Here is a 13159-nt window from a genome sequence, read left to right on the forward strand (position 1 = left end):
CAAGGTACATATGATTTCTCAGAAAATAGCTTGGAAGAATCACACGCCAATGCTAGTCCCAAATCGTTTACTTCATGAACCTGAACACAAATTACTCAAACAACTACCAAACAGAAAAGGCAGACAACCAAGTTGCACACAAGATTCGCAAAAGCAAGAAATAACATTACACAAAACTAAGAAACCCCAAACTTATAATTGCAATCATAGACTTAAACTTGCAATCAAATAGGATTATTAGGAAGCAGAAACCCCAAGTTTTATATACTCCATAAATCCAACAACAAAAGGCAACGTCCTCAGTGAAAAGTGCCCATTGGTCAGTTTAAGTAAAGCATACATAAAATTCCTCAAATCCAATTACTAAACCCTACTACCTCCCTAAAATATAGAACAAAACCCTAAACAGTACCCAGAACCATAAGATGTAGATTCGACGAAAAAGGCACCGACCCACTAACCCATTAGAGACAATACCCAAATCCCATCACGGAAATTGGATGATCCAACCTGGATCGCATCAGACGGGGCTGAGAAGTTGGGAAAGTTGCGGCTTGGGTTCCGAGTTCATGCCGATGATGATGACCAGGGGAATGAAGCCGTAGTGGGTGACGACCTTGGCCTTCTTCAGGGCCCACGTGCTCCACTCCTTGAAGGATTGAGCCACCGACCGCTCCTCCGAGCCCTTGGAGGGCTTCGCCGGAGTCTTGCCCTTGCTCTTCAGAGATATTCTCGACGCCATTGAAATTTGCTTCTGGAGTTTGTGCGAGTCTGCGCGCCTCTCTCTAAAAAAACCCTAATTATATTGCTTGGGGGTCGTGGCTCCATAACAAGTGTCGTTAGCGTGACGCGACTTGTGTTTAGCGTGTAGCGCGCATCACAACCGTCGTTTTTTTATTTTTCGTTTCTTCCACAAAATTCTAACTTTTATCTCTCACAAGTCACAGGAGGAAAGAAAAAAAATGTCTAATTCATGCAATAGTAGGAGAAATTTTTCTTTTTTACCGAAACACGTGTGGTACATTATGTATTTTTATATAAGTGGTGAGAAATTATATTTTTTAAGTTATTAACTTTTTAACACACATATCTCATAATTTGTATAGTTAGATATGGTGTACCACCTCATACCTCATATTCCGATTACACTAAAAATCTCTCTTATAGTAGGTTGGTGGAAGAAAAGAAGAAAAAGAACAATTAGAATTTTCTTTATCTTTTTTTAGAATCAAATCATATTTGTTAATAAAAACTTGGGGGTTTTTTTCTTTTCAAAAAGATGTTTTATTCGAACACCAAAAGAGTACAAACGATAGCGTAAAAATCAAACGTGACTATGAAAATAAAAGTTGCGTCTTAAAAAGACACGTTGCTTGAATAAGCTATCATGGCGCAAAAAAAAAAAATTCAATAGCCTAAGACCATCTCCAATGGTTGGGCTAAAAGTCAAATTTTTTAGACCGAAAAATTTAGTTTTTAGCCCAAAAACAGTTTTTCTATTCCAACCGTTCTACCCTAAAATTTTAACCAGAGATTATTAAAGAATGAACTTAGGCTTCTTTTTTTTTTTTTGTTAAATTAAATTTTAAAAAAAAATAAATATGTAGACTATCGTAAATTAATTTTATGAACATTTTAATCTAAAAAAATTTAAATTTCGATAAATATTGGGTAGAGTCTACCCCGATTTATGGGCTAAATTTCGGGGGGAATTTGGCATTGGTTTAGCATTTAGTTCAAAATTTCCCCTTGGGTTGGAGTGGGTTTGGGGGGAAATTTTGGGGGGTAATTTGGCTTTTAGCCCACCATTGGAGTTAGTCTAACGACATATACAATGCAATCTAAAACAATAAGCCAAATAGACTAACATTGTAAAAACCTTCAGGATAGAAAAAAAGAGTCAAAAGATAGACACGAAACTTCTAAAAACTCCAGCAAAAAAATTATCAATCTCTAAGGGCCTGTTTTGTATTTGATTTGGATCCAAAGTTTTTAACTCAAAAACAAGTTTTGAATCACAAATTTAAAATCTTTGTTTGGTTGTGGGTTTGAATACAATTCTCAAAACCTTAACGCAAAAACATCTTAAAACAAGGGCTATTGGTTGAAAACACAAAAAGTGTGTTTTTAGACTTTTTATTTTATGGATTATCACTTCGGACTCTCTCCCCCTCTCTCTCCTCTTTCCCATTCAATGTACTCCCTTCCCTTTGTTGGAAATTTTGAGTAGAAACTTCATTGTCCCACATTGACCATTCTCAAAAGGATTCCTCATTTTATAAGGTTTTGTTCCTTATAGAAAGTGATTTGAGTAATAGGCCTTGGAGACTAAAATTGGGCTCACCCTTGGGATTGGGCTTTGGGGTGTAATAATTAATATATAATTAATTATCAATTAATTATCAAAAGATGGGCCTTGGGCCTTGGGGCTCGGGCTCTAATAATTAAATTTTTTAATTAATTTTGAATTTAATTAATTAATTATTTTTCTATTATTACCAACAGACTTATCTTTCAGATGAAGTATGAAGAGTTCAAAAAAAAACGCAAAGCAAAGCACCCCTCTGAAGAGATGTCTCCCAACAATCACACCACATTCTCATACCTGTCGCGAACATGCATAATCCCATTATATATACATCTATCTGCATGACATTTAGAACACAAAAAATCAACATTATTCTTCTACAATCATAAACATCCTTTCTGAGAGAGAACCACACAAAAATTGGCCAGAAGTCAATTTTTCCGGTGCTGGAATTCCTAACTTAGATCGTTGAATCTTGGTGAAGCAGACGTCCGAAGAACTACAAGCACTGAGTAGGGACGAAATTTCTATTTCAAGGACATTGCGGTACGCAAGCCTCAATCTTCAATTTTTCTATTTAATATTATTTCATTGTTCATACTTTGTTCAATATTTATTAGTATTTATTATTCATTAGCATATATAATTTATCACAGATTGTTGACATATATCCAACAATCTTGAAACAACAAAAATGGATCAACAATCTGTGAACGTGAATGGCGCTGTGCCAAAATACTCTGAAAAGCCTGAGAAGTTCAAAGGGTTGGACTTCAAGAGATGGCAACAGAAGATGTTGTTTTTCCTGACAACCATGAATCTCGCTCATGTTGTCAAGGAAGAAGCTCCGAAGTCTAATGAGAATCCAATGACGAAAGATATTGTCATGGCAATTGAAGCTTGGAATCATTCTGAGTTTTGTTGCAGAAATTATATTATGAATAGTTTGGATGACAATCTCTACGACATTTATTCTCTGCGCAAGACAGCGAAGGAGTTGTGGGAATCCCTGGAGAAAAAGTATAAGATTGATGATGCCGGTTCAAAGAAATTTGTTATCAGTAAGTTTCTCAAATATACAATGGTGGATTCAAAATCTGTTGTCTCTCAGGTTGAAGAAATCCAGAAATTGATCTATGAACTGCACTCCGAGGAATGCAAGATCAATGAGCATTTCCAAGTTGGGGCGATAATTGAAAAGTTGCCAACTTTCTGGAATGACTTCAAAATTTATCTCAAGCATAAGCGTCGTGAGATGAATATGGAGGATTTGATTCTGAGGCTACGAGTGGAAGCAGACCACAGAAAGGCAGACCGTTCTAGAAGGTTTACTGCCATTGAAGCCAATGCAAATTATGTTGAGGGATGAAACTCTAAGGCCAAGCTGAAGAAGATTAATGCTTCGAAAACCAAGCAGTTTGTACAATATGCCCTTGCTCCAAAAGGCAAGAATTTGAAGAAGATAAAGGGCGCATGCTATGTGTGTGGCAAATCTGGTCACAAGGCACAAGATTGTTATCATCACAAAGATGGAAATCATGCCAACGGAAACAACAACAACCATGCTAACATGGCAACCACCAATGAAGAATTGGCTGCTGTTGTGTCCGAGGTCAACATTGTCTCAAATGGGAGTGAATGGTTGATGGATACTGGTGCTACCAAACACATCTATGCTGACAAAAATCTGTTCACTGAATACCATCCTACTGCCCATGGAGAAAAGCTATATATGGGCAATTCTGCCTCATCTGCGGTGGAGGGCAAAGGCAACGTGGTACTCAAATTCACATTTAGAAAGAATCTCACCTTGCTGAATGTGCTGCATGTTCCTGAAATGAGGAGGAACTTGGTTTCTGGACCTATTCTGATTGCTAAGGGCTTTAAAATTATGATGGAATCTAACAAATTTGTACTTACCAAGGGTGTGATGTTTGTTGGAAAGGGTTATGTGGCTGATGGCCTCGTGAAACTCAATGTAATTGCCATTGATGATGCTAATAAAATAAATGTTTCTACTTATATTGTTGAGTCTTCTAATATTTGGCATGCTAGATTAGGACATTAATTTTCGTTCCATGCAAAGAATGGTTAAATTAGAATTGTTACCTAAATTTGAAATTGATTTTACTCATAAGTGTGAAACATGTACTGAATCAAAATTTGCTAGGCAAACGAGAAAGTCAATTCTGGAAAGATCAAATGAATTACTTGGATTAATTCATAGTAATCTTTGTGACTCTAAATCCACACCAACTCATGGAGGAAAGAATTATTATGTCACTTTTATTGATGATTGCAGTAAGTATTGCTATGTTTATTTGATTCATAGCAAGGACGAAGCTTTGAATATGTTTAAGACATATAAAGCCGAAGTTGAAAATCAACTTGAGAGAAAAATCAAAGCACTTAGATCCGATAGAGGATGAGAGTATGAGTTTACTGCCTTCTCAAATATTTGTGCACAACATGGAGTTATACATCAAACAACGGCTCCATACACACCACAACAAAATGGTGTTGTCAAAAGAAAAAATAGAACATTCAAAGATATGATTAATTTCATGTTAAATAGTTCAGGGCTTCCACATAGTTTGTGGAGTGAAGCTTTACTTACTGCAAATACCATATTGAATAAGGTTCCTCTAAAGAAGATTGACGAGTCACCTTATGAATTATGGAAAAGACATAAACCCACTTATAAAGCCCTCAAAGTGTGGGGTCGCTTAGCAAAGGTGCAAGTTCCATTACCAAAAAGAACGAAATTATGACCTAAAACTATTGATTGCGTATTCATTGGATATGCAAATAATAGTGCTGCTTATAGGTTCCTTGTTATAAAATCATCGATTTCTGACATACATGTTAACACTATATTAGAATCAGCGGATGCAAAATTCTTTGAGGATATATTTCCTTACAAAGAAAAGGAATCTGGTGCTAATACAAAGAGGGTTCATGATCATAGTCATGATGAAGCCTCTTCTTCTGGTGTTCAAGATGTGGAACCAAGAAGAGGAAAAAGAATGAAATTTTCTAAAAACTTTGGACCAGATTTCATTGCTTTCTTGTCCAAGAATGAACCTAGAACTTTTAAAGAAGCAATGACCTCTTTCGAGGCTCCTTTATGGAAGGAAGCAATTAAAAGTGAAATGGAATCCATTATGGAAAATAACACATGGGAATTGATTGATTTACCTCTGGGTAGTAAACCAATTGGTCATAAATGGATTATCAAGAAGAAACTTAAGGCGGATGGAACCATTGATAAATTCAAGGCACATTTAGTAGCCATAGGTTATCGCCAAAATGAAGGGTTGGATTATTTCAACACCTATTCTCCAGTTTCTTGCATAACGTCAATTAGGACGTTAATAGCGATTGTGGCTGTATACAACTTTGATATACATCAAATGGATGTAAAAACAGTTTTTTTTTTTAAATAGAGAACTAGATGAAGAAATATACATGGAACAACCTGAAGGGTTCGTGCTTAAAGGACAAGCAAGCAAAGTGTGCAAATTAGTTAAGTCATTGTATGGACTTAAACAAGCACCAAAACAATGGCACGAGAAATTTGATCATACTTTGTTGACACATGGGTCCAAAATAAATGAATCTGATAAATGTGTCTACAATAAGAGTAATGATAAAACTTGCGTTATTGTCTGCTAGTATGTGGATGATATGCTCATAATGGGAAGTGATAAAGATGTAATAAACAAAATAAAGAAAATGTTGAATTCAAACTTTGACATGAAAGACTTAGGTCAAGCCGATGTCATTTTAGGAATTCAAATTAAGAGAAATAGTGATGGGTATGTCCTTACACAATCCCATTATGCAGAAAAAATATTACAAAGGTTTGGTCAATTTGATTGCAAACTTGCTGCAACTCCTTTTGATGCTGGATGCAAGTTGAAGAAAAATAAAGGCAATGCCATATCTCAACTTGAATATTCTCAAGTAATTGGAAGTCTAATGTACTTGATGAATTCAACTAGGCCAGACTTAGCTTATGCAGTAAGTAAGCTTAGTAGATATACAAGTAATCCGACACAAGAGCATTGAGATGCTTTAGTAAGAGTGTTAAGGTATTTGAAAAATACACTTAACTATGGATTACACTACACAAAGTATCCACCTGTTGTAGAAGGTTTTAGTGATGCCAATTGGATTTTTGACACTACAGAATCCAAGTTGATAAGTGGATATGTTTTTACCTTGGGCGATGCAGCAATATCTTGGAAATCCTCTAAACAGAAATGTATAGCTCGGTCCATCATGGAGTCAAAGTTTATAGCTTTAGACTTGGCTGGAGATGAAGTCGAGTGGCTCAAACATTTTCTGGAGAATATTCCAATGTGGCCAAAGCCTGTGACTGCTATATGTATACATTGTGATAGTATGGTTGCGCAATCAAGGGCCAAAAGTCATGTATACAATGGCAAGTCGCGACACATTAGGCATCGGCATAATACTCTTAAGAAGTTGCTCTCCAATGGAATAATATCCATTGATTATGTAAAATCAAAGGAAAATATAGCTGATCCTTTGACAAAAGGCCTACCAAGAGAGCAAATATTATTTACATCGAGGGGAATGGGTCTCAAGCCAATTCAATGAATCGAACTGGGCAGAAACCTAACCTAGCTGATTAGAGATCCCATGGTCTAGGTTCAATAGGCAAACTGATTGAGTTTGATTCAAAAGTTGAGCAGACAACTTACCCATTCTTATGATAAAATGTGTGTTGTCTGTTGAGTTTGAGGGGTTATGTCTTATACATTTAATGACATTAATATTTTGTTATCAAGAGGAATATGGCAGACTATTCTTAATTAATGTCACCTATATCGGAGTAAATGGGGCCGCATTTATGAGAATTGAAATGGCTCAATTCTCTAAAGCTCCTGCAAAATCCAGGATCTGTTCAGGGCTGAAATGAACATAACCGTATGAATTGACGTGTGGCAGACATGATATGTGTGTAACATATTGTCTCGGTTTACTACTGCGGTGAATAGTTCAAGATCTTCCACATCCACTGCGTCACCAAGTAATCCCAATATGTTTTCACTAAGGTAAGTTTAAGTCCAAAAGACACTTCACCCAATGCATATCATGTCTATTCTCTCTCAGTTTTAGGCAGCCTAGTCATACATTTGCATTCAAATGTGCGGTAGTTGTTGGAGTTTGAATGAAATTTCAACTCAAATGTGGGGTATTGTTGGAAATTTTGAGTATAAATTTCATTGTCCCACATTGGCCATTCTCAAAAGGATTCCTCACTTTATAAGGCTTTGTCCCTTATAAAAAGTGATTGGAGTAATAGGCATTGGAGACTAAAATTGGGCTTACCCTTGGGGTTGGGCTTTGGGGTGTAATAAATAATTGATAATTAATATATAATTAATTATCAAAAAATGGGCATAAGGCCTTGGGGCTCGGGCTCTAATAATTAAAATTAATTATTTTCGGATTTAATTAATTTGGAATTTAATTAATTTTTTTTTAATTATTATTACCAACATACTTATCCTTTCAGGTGAAGTCTGAAAAGTTCAGAAAAAATGCAGAGCAAAGCACCCCTCTAAAGAGATGTCTCCCAACAGTCACACCCCATTTTCATACTTGTTGCAAACATGCATAATCTCATTATATATACATCCATCTGCATGGCATTTAGAACACAGAAAATCAACATTCTTCTTCTACAATCATAAACATCATTTCTGAGAGAACCACACAAAAATTTAACCAGAAGTCAATTTTTCCAATGCTAGAATTCCTGACTTAGATCGTTGAATACTGGTGAAGCAGACATCCGAAGAACTACAAGCACTGAGTAGGGACGAAATTTCTGTTTCAAGGACATTGCAATACGCAAGCCTCGATCTTCAATTTCTCTGTTTAATATTATTTCATTGTTCATACTCTGTTCAATATTTATTAGTATTTATTATTTATTAGCATATATAATTTATCACAAATTGTTGACATATATCCAACACCCTCTTGCCTCTTCAATCCTCTTTTCTCTATTGCATTTCCAATAGCCACCATCTCTATCCTTCTTCCTCCGACCAAGACAAATCGATCTCTACCGCCTCTTCAATCATCTCTTGTCTATTGCCTCTTCAATCTTATCTCTTCTCACTTGCATCCACCATAGCCACCACATCTTCCCTATGGTCATTGGATCTCAGGTTTGAGACCACCAATGTCAGTGCGAGTTTGGAGTAAGGAGTTGGTAAATAGCTAAAGGAGTCGCCAATAGGGAAGTGAGGGATGTGTTGGTCGGGAAATTGGTCTTTCACCGCTGGGGATGGGAGGGATGCAGTGGTCGGATAATTGCTTAGGCTGGTCGTTTGACTTTTTCTGTTTGGATTAGTTTTGAGAAAATGCATACCAAACAAGGTTTTGAATTTAAAATTTTTAAATCAAAACAAGTGTTTTTAAAAAAAATTAAAATTTCGTTCTCAAGTTAGATACCAAACAAGCCCTAATAAATCCACAATAATTGATTAAGAGATGGGTAACTGTAATAGAATTGTGTATTTTTCTTTCCAACAGCTGACCACGAATAGATAGCAACATCTTCCATATGAACTTCCAGACCGGGCATATTATTAAGGAACCGGATCCTCAACGGATCCCAATAATTCAAGCCCAATGATCATTTGATCTGGGCTATTGAAATTTGATCCAACGGCTACAATTATTATAACTTTAGAGAGGCCCCTGTTTGTAGCCATTTGATCAAATTTCAACGGTCCCGATCATTTGATCTTTAGATTCAGATTATTGGGATCCAAAGGAGATCCGGTTCCATTATTAAGACCTAGATCAAAGAAAACAAAATAATAAGAAACATGCAAGATAAATAGAAGATTTAGTCTTAAAAAACTGAAGCAAGAGACTTCAACTAACCAAATCAAAATTATACAACAAAACAAGGAAAGGAAAGTCAACAAAATTAACTAAATCAAATACAAAAAAATATGCAACATGCACTATAGTTTTATGAAGTAAAGACCAAATAGACTAAAAGTAAGAAAAATTGTTTAAAATCACTAAACCAACAAACAAAATGAAAAGGGATTGACCCCAAACTCCAGCCAGCATAATTAAAGAAAAAAGGCTAAATCCCCAAAATGGTCCCTGAAATTTGCATTATTAGAATAAGATTATACCGTTTGGAAGCCCAATGGTTGCCAGAAATGGCCGGAAAATAGCCTCAAAGTTGACTGGTCGAGGGAAAACTAGAAAACTCACCGAAAACTGGGTAAATTTTAAACGTTCATAACTTCTTCAATACTCAACGAAATCAAGTGATTCAAACACAAAAATCATACTTCTCGACGAGACGAAGAGAATGGCACCTTTTTCGATAGCTAACTAGGCGTGGTTTGGCCGAAAAACGGCTCGAAAGTGGCTATCTTGGTCTCAAGTTAGCCACTTTTGAGCCGTTTTACAGCCAAACCAAGGCGAGTTAGCTATCAAAAAAGGTAAATTTTGAGCCGTTTTACAGCCAAACCAAGGCGAGTTAGCTATCAAAAAAGGTACCATTCTCTTCGTCTCATCGAGAAGTATGATATTTGTTTTAGAATCACTTGATTTCGTTGAGTATTGAAGAAGTTATGAACATTTAAAATTTACCCAGTTTCCGGCGAGTTTTCCAGTTTTCCCTCGAACCAGTCAACTTTGAGGCTATTTTCCGGCTATCTTCGGCAACCATTGGGTTTCTAAATAGGTATAATCTTATTCTACACTTTCCTATCTTCATTTTGATATATTATGGGTCGAATTTGGTTAAGAAACGATTGAGTTACAAACTTAGAAAATTGCCCAAACTTCTAGCCAAGAGCTCCAGGACACTTAGCGGAGTTTTTAACGAAATGACCAAAATGATGGATGGTGGACAATCTCAGGGACCCCTTCTATTGATTTGAAATCTCAGGGACCAAAGTGATGTGTTATGTAAATCTCAGGGACCATTTTGGCGATTTAGCCAAGAAAAAAAAAGTAAACTACGACAACCAACCCCTGATCCTATTAAACCCACCCCCAACCCCCAAAGAGTCCAAGTCAGCTTCCCAAGTCCCTTTTGAACCCCTTTGAAAACTAAAATAATTACAAAAGAAAATTATATTCCAATAATTATGGAGAAGATTTCAGATTAACCACATTAATTCTAACACCCCTAAAACTTGACGAGCTTGATCAAATGAGTTTGGAGCAAAGAACACCATGACAGGGCTAATGGAGAACTTTGGTAAGCAGGTCAACATGTTGGCTAATAAAAGAAATATAAAAAAACCTGATGACTATCAAGTGCCGCCTTTTTATGAATAAAATTATCAAGTTCAACATAGCAAGGGCAAGCATGATGAACATGATTAGAAGCAAGATAAATGGCACAAAGGTTACCATAATGAAGTGATAAAGGAAAAGACAACTGAACACCAAGCTCATGGAGAAGATAACAAATCCACGTAGGCTACCAATATTCTAATTCAGCACTGGAGCTAGATACCATCAGTTGCTTTTTGAGTACCAAGAGATGAGATTTGTTCCAAGATGAATTAAATAGCCAATGATAGGAGCGACGAGTTTCCGGATAACCCGCCTATCAGCGTCATAATAAGCAGATAATTGTGCAGAAGTAAGCTGATTACTCAAAGTAAGACCAAATTCCATAGTACCTTGACATAACGTAGAATCTGTTTAGCAGCAATCATTTAAGTAATACGAGGAGAAATCAAGAATTGAGCAACAATATTGACAACAAAAGATATGTCAGGGTGAGTTAAAGTAAGATACTAAAGGGATCAACGAACTCATGATAAGAAGTAGGAGAAGCAAGAAGGGACTCATCAGATGGCATGAAAACAATCTTGGTGATAAGCAGTATAGAAGCAGGCTTGTAGAAAACCATTTCAAACTTTTGGAGAAGATCATGAGCATACTTGAATTGAAGGATGTGGAACCTATTAGAATCATGAGTAACTTGTAAGCCCAAAAAATAACTGAGGGGACCAAATCTTTAATGTTAAACTTTTGAAGAAGTGCTGTAAATTGAGTGAGAAGTGCATATAAGCTGGCAATAATTACAAGGCCAAATCAGATAAATGATCATGTAGTCATAAGGTATTCGGAAAATAGCCCTTGTGCTAAAAAAACTCGGATTTAAACCCCTGTGGTGTACTCCGTTAGCAAATTTAGTCCAAAAGTGACTTTTCCGTTAACTATCTGTTAATATTTGTACTTTCACAACTTTATGTTTAAGAAGCATGGATAAGAAGAAGGTCTGTAATTTGTTAGCAAATTTAGAGGAAAACATCATCTCCCTAAAATCAGAGGAACCGAAAAGCCCTGCAATTTCCTAAAAATGCTAATACTTGGAAACAGGGAAGTGGAAACTAGCAACAATCCAAACAAAGAACAGACTAAATCTCTAATCACCCAGACATAGAAATTACAGAATTACCAAAACATGAAAGTTCTCCGAGGTGCGTCCAAACAGAAGTAAATTGGGGGAAAAATGTACAATGCTTTCAAGATTTTCATGAATTTAACAATTCACCTAAATCAAAATCTTAAGAAGCAGGAGCTTACATATGTATTAGGCTGACGAATGAGCTAGAGAAGTTGTTGTGCTTGAAATAAGTGGGGAGCAGAACCCGGGCGAACTCGGGCGGGTTCCAGACGATGAAGCTCTTCTTGTTCAAGCTCCACGACCCGATCTCGTCCGTCACGGAATCATCCACCATGTTGTATACCTTCAGCAGAAACGACGTCGGGCCACCACCCCCGCCGGCAATCGAGGAAGAAGAAGGTGCACACGTCAAAGTACAATTTTACCCATGTATTAACAGATAGTTAATGGAAAAATCACTTTTGGACTAAATTTGCTAACAGAGTACACCACAAGGGTTTAAATCCGAGTTTTTTTGCACATAGGCTATCTTCCGAACACCTTATGACCACAGAGATCATTTATCCTATTTGGCCATAATTACAATGTTGTCAACATTTAGTGACAAGAAAATAGTGTTGGAGGCATTATGGTCAATAAAACGAGAAGAATCTGCTTGACTCTACTGAAATTCAATATGGAGCAAAAAGGAACTGACTCGTTGAAATCAGGCACGTGGGGCTTGTTTAAGGCCATACAAAGATTTGAGATGAAGCATCTTAGAAAAACTCGTTTATACCTTGACCTAAAATTCGTGCATTGTTCTGATGGTATCCTAGTCCACCAGTTAAGCTACACCTTGAAGATGTTACCTTTTCAATATTTCCAGACCATCTATTCATTAGATTCAAATGAGATCCATGAAAAGATTGTGGAACCCGAAGTTTCATATCTAAGCTCAGTTAGTGGCGTGTTGTTCTTAGTTCATTGCATTAGACATTACAAAGCTCATTGTGCCTCACTAGGGCACATGCGAGAAATAGGGTTGAAAGTTCTTGTTGAGCATATTTGAAGTACATGCAGTTTTCCATCCATCGTTGAGTTCCTACAACGATCTATGAAGACAATGTTGCATTTATTGTCCAACGGGTCCACCATTTCAGCCCATATACATTCTTTATGTGTTGGTACATACGCTAAGTATCCAATGAGTCCATATACTTTAAAGACTCACTTTGCGATCCATTGCAGATTCAATTTGTCCCTATATTTATTTTATACGATGGTTATCCCTATTTAATAGCTCAACTAGAAATGCTCTAACTTCACCCTTGCTAATTGGATTAAACAAGAAATGATCAAATTTAGATCCTCAATTACTTCCCCAAAGAATTTTATTTTTCAATTGGAAGTCCTTAATGTTTTTGCAA

At 36.5% G+C, this 13159-nt stretch overlaps 2 protein-coding genes across 2 annotated transcripts; one reads left to right on the forward strand and one right to left on the reverse strand.

Annotated features, from left to right (window-relative positions):
* Positions 1-234: 234 nt before the first annotated feature.
* LOC137731359 (mitochondrial import receptor subunit TOM7-2) lies at positions 235-799 on the reverse strand. Its single transcript, XM_068470459.2, has one exon. The coding sequence runs from the start codon at positions 740-742 to the stop codon at positions 521-523; it is 222 nt and encodes a 73-aa protein (XP_068326560.1). The 5' UTR covers positions 743-799; the 3' UTR covers positions 235-520.
* A 2203-nt stretch (positions 800-3002) lies between these two features.
* LOC148690072 (uncharacterized) lies at positions 3003-3677 on the forward strand. Its single transcript, XM_088687172.1, has one exon. It carries the CDS (start codon positions 3003-3005, stop codon positions 3675-3677), a length of 675 nt encoding a protein of 224 aa, XP_088543298.1.
* Positions 3678-13159: the final 9482 nt, after the last annotated feature.

Source organism: Pyrus communis, chromosome 16, assembly GCF_041283825.1.
Source record: "Pyrus communis isolate YQ-2024b chromosome 16, ASM4128382v1, whole genome shotgun sequence".
In the NCBI taxonomy this organism is placed as follows: domain Eukaryota; kingdom Viridiplantae; phylum Streptophyta; class Magnoliopsida; order Rosales; family Rosaceae; genus Pyrus; species Pyrus communis.

Bases quoted from the DNA above. Each gene is read 5' to 3' on its own strand.
- LOC148690072 (XM_088687172.1), top strand. From the start codon at position 3,003: ATGGATCAACAATCTGTGAACGTGAATGGCGCTGTGCCAAAATACTCT.
- LOC137731359 (XM_068470459.2), bottom strand. From the start codon at position 742: ATGGCGTCGAGAATATCTCTGAAGAGCAAGGGCAAGACTCCGGCGAAG.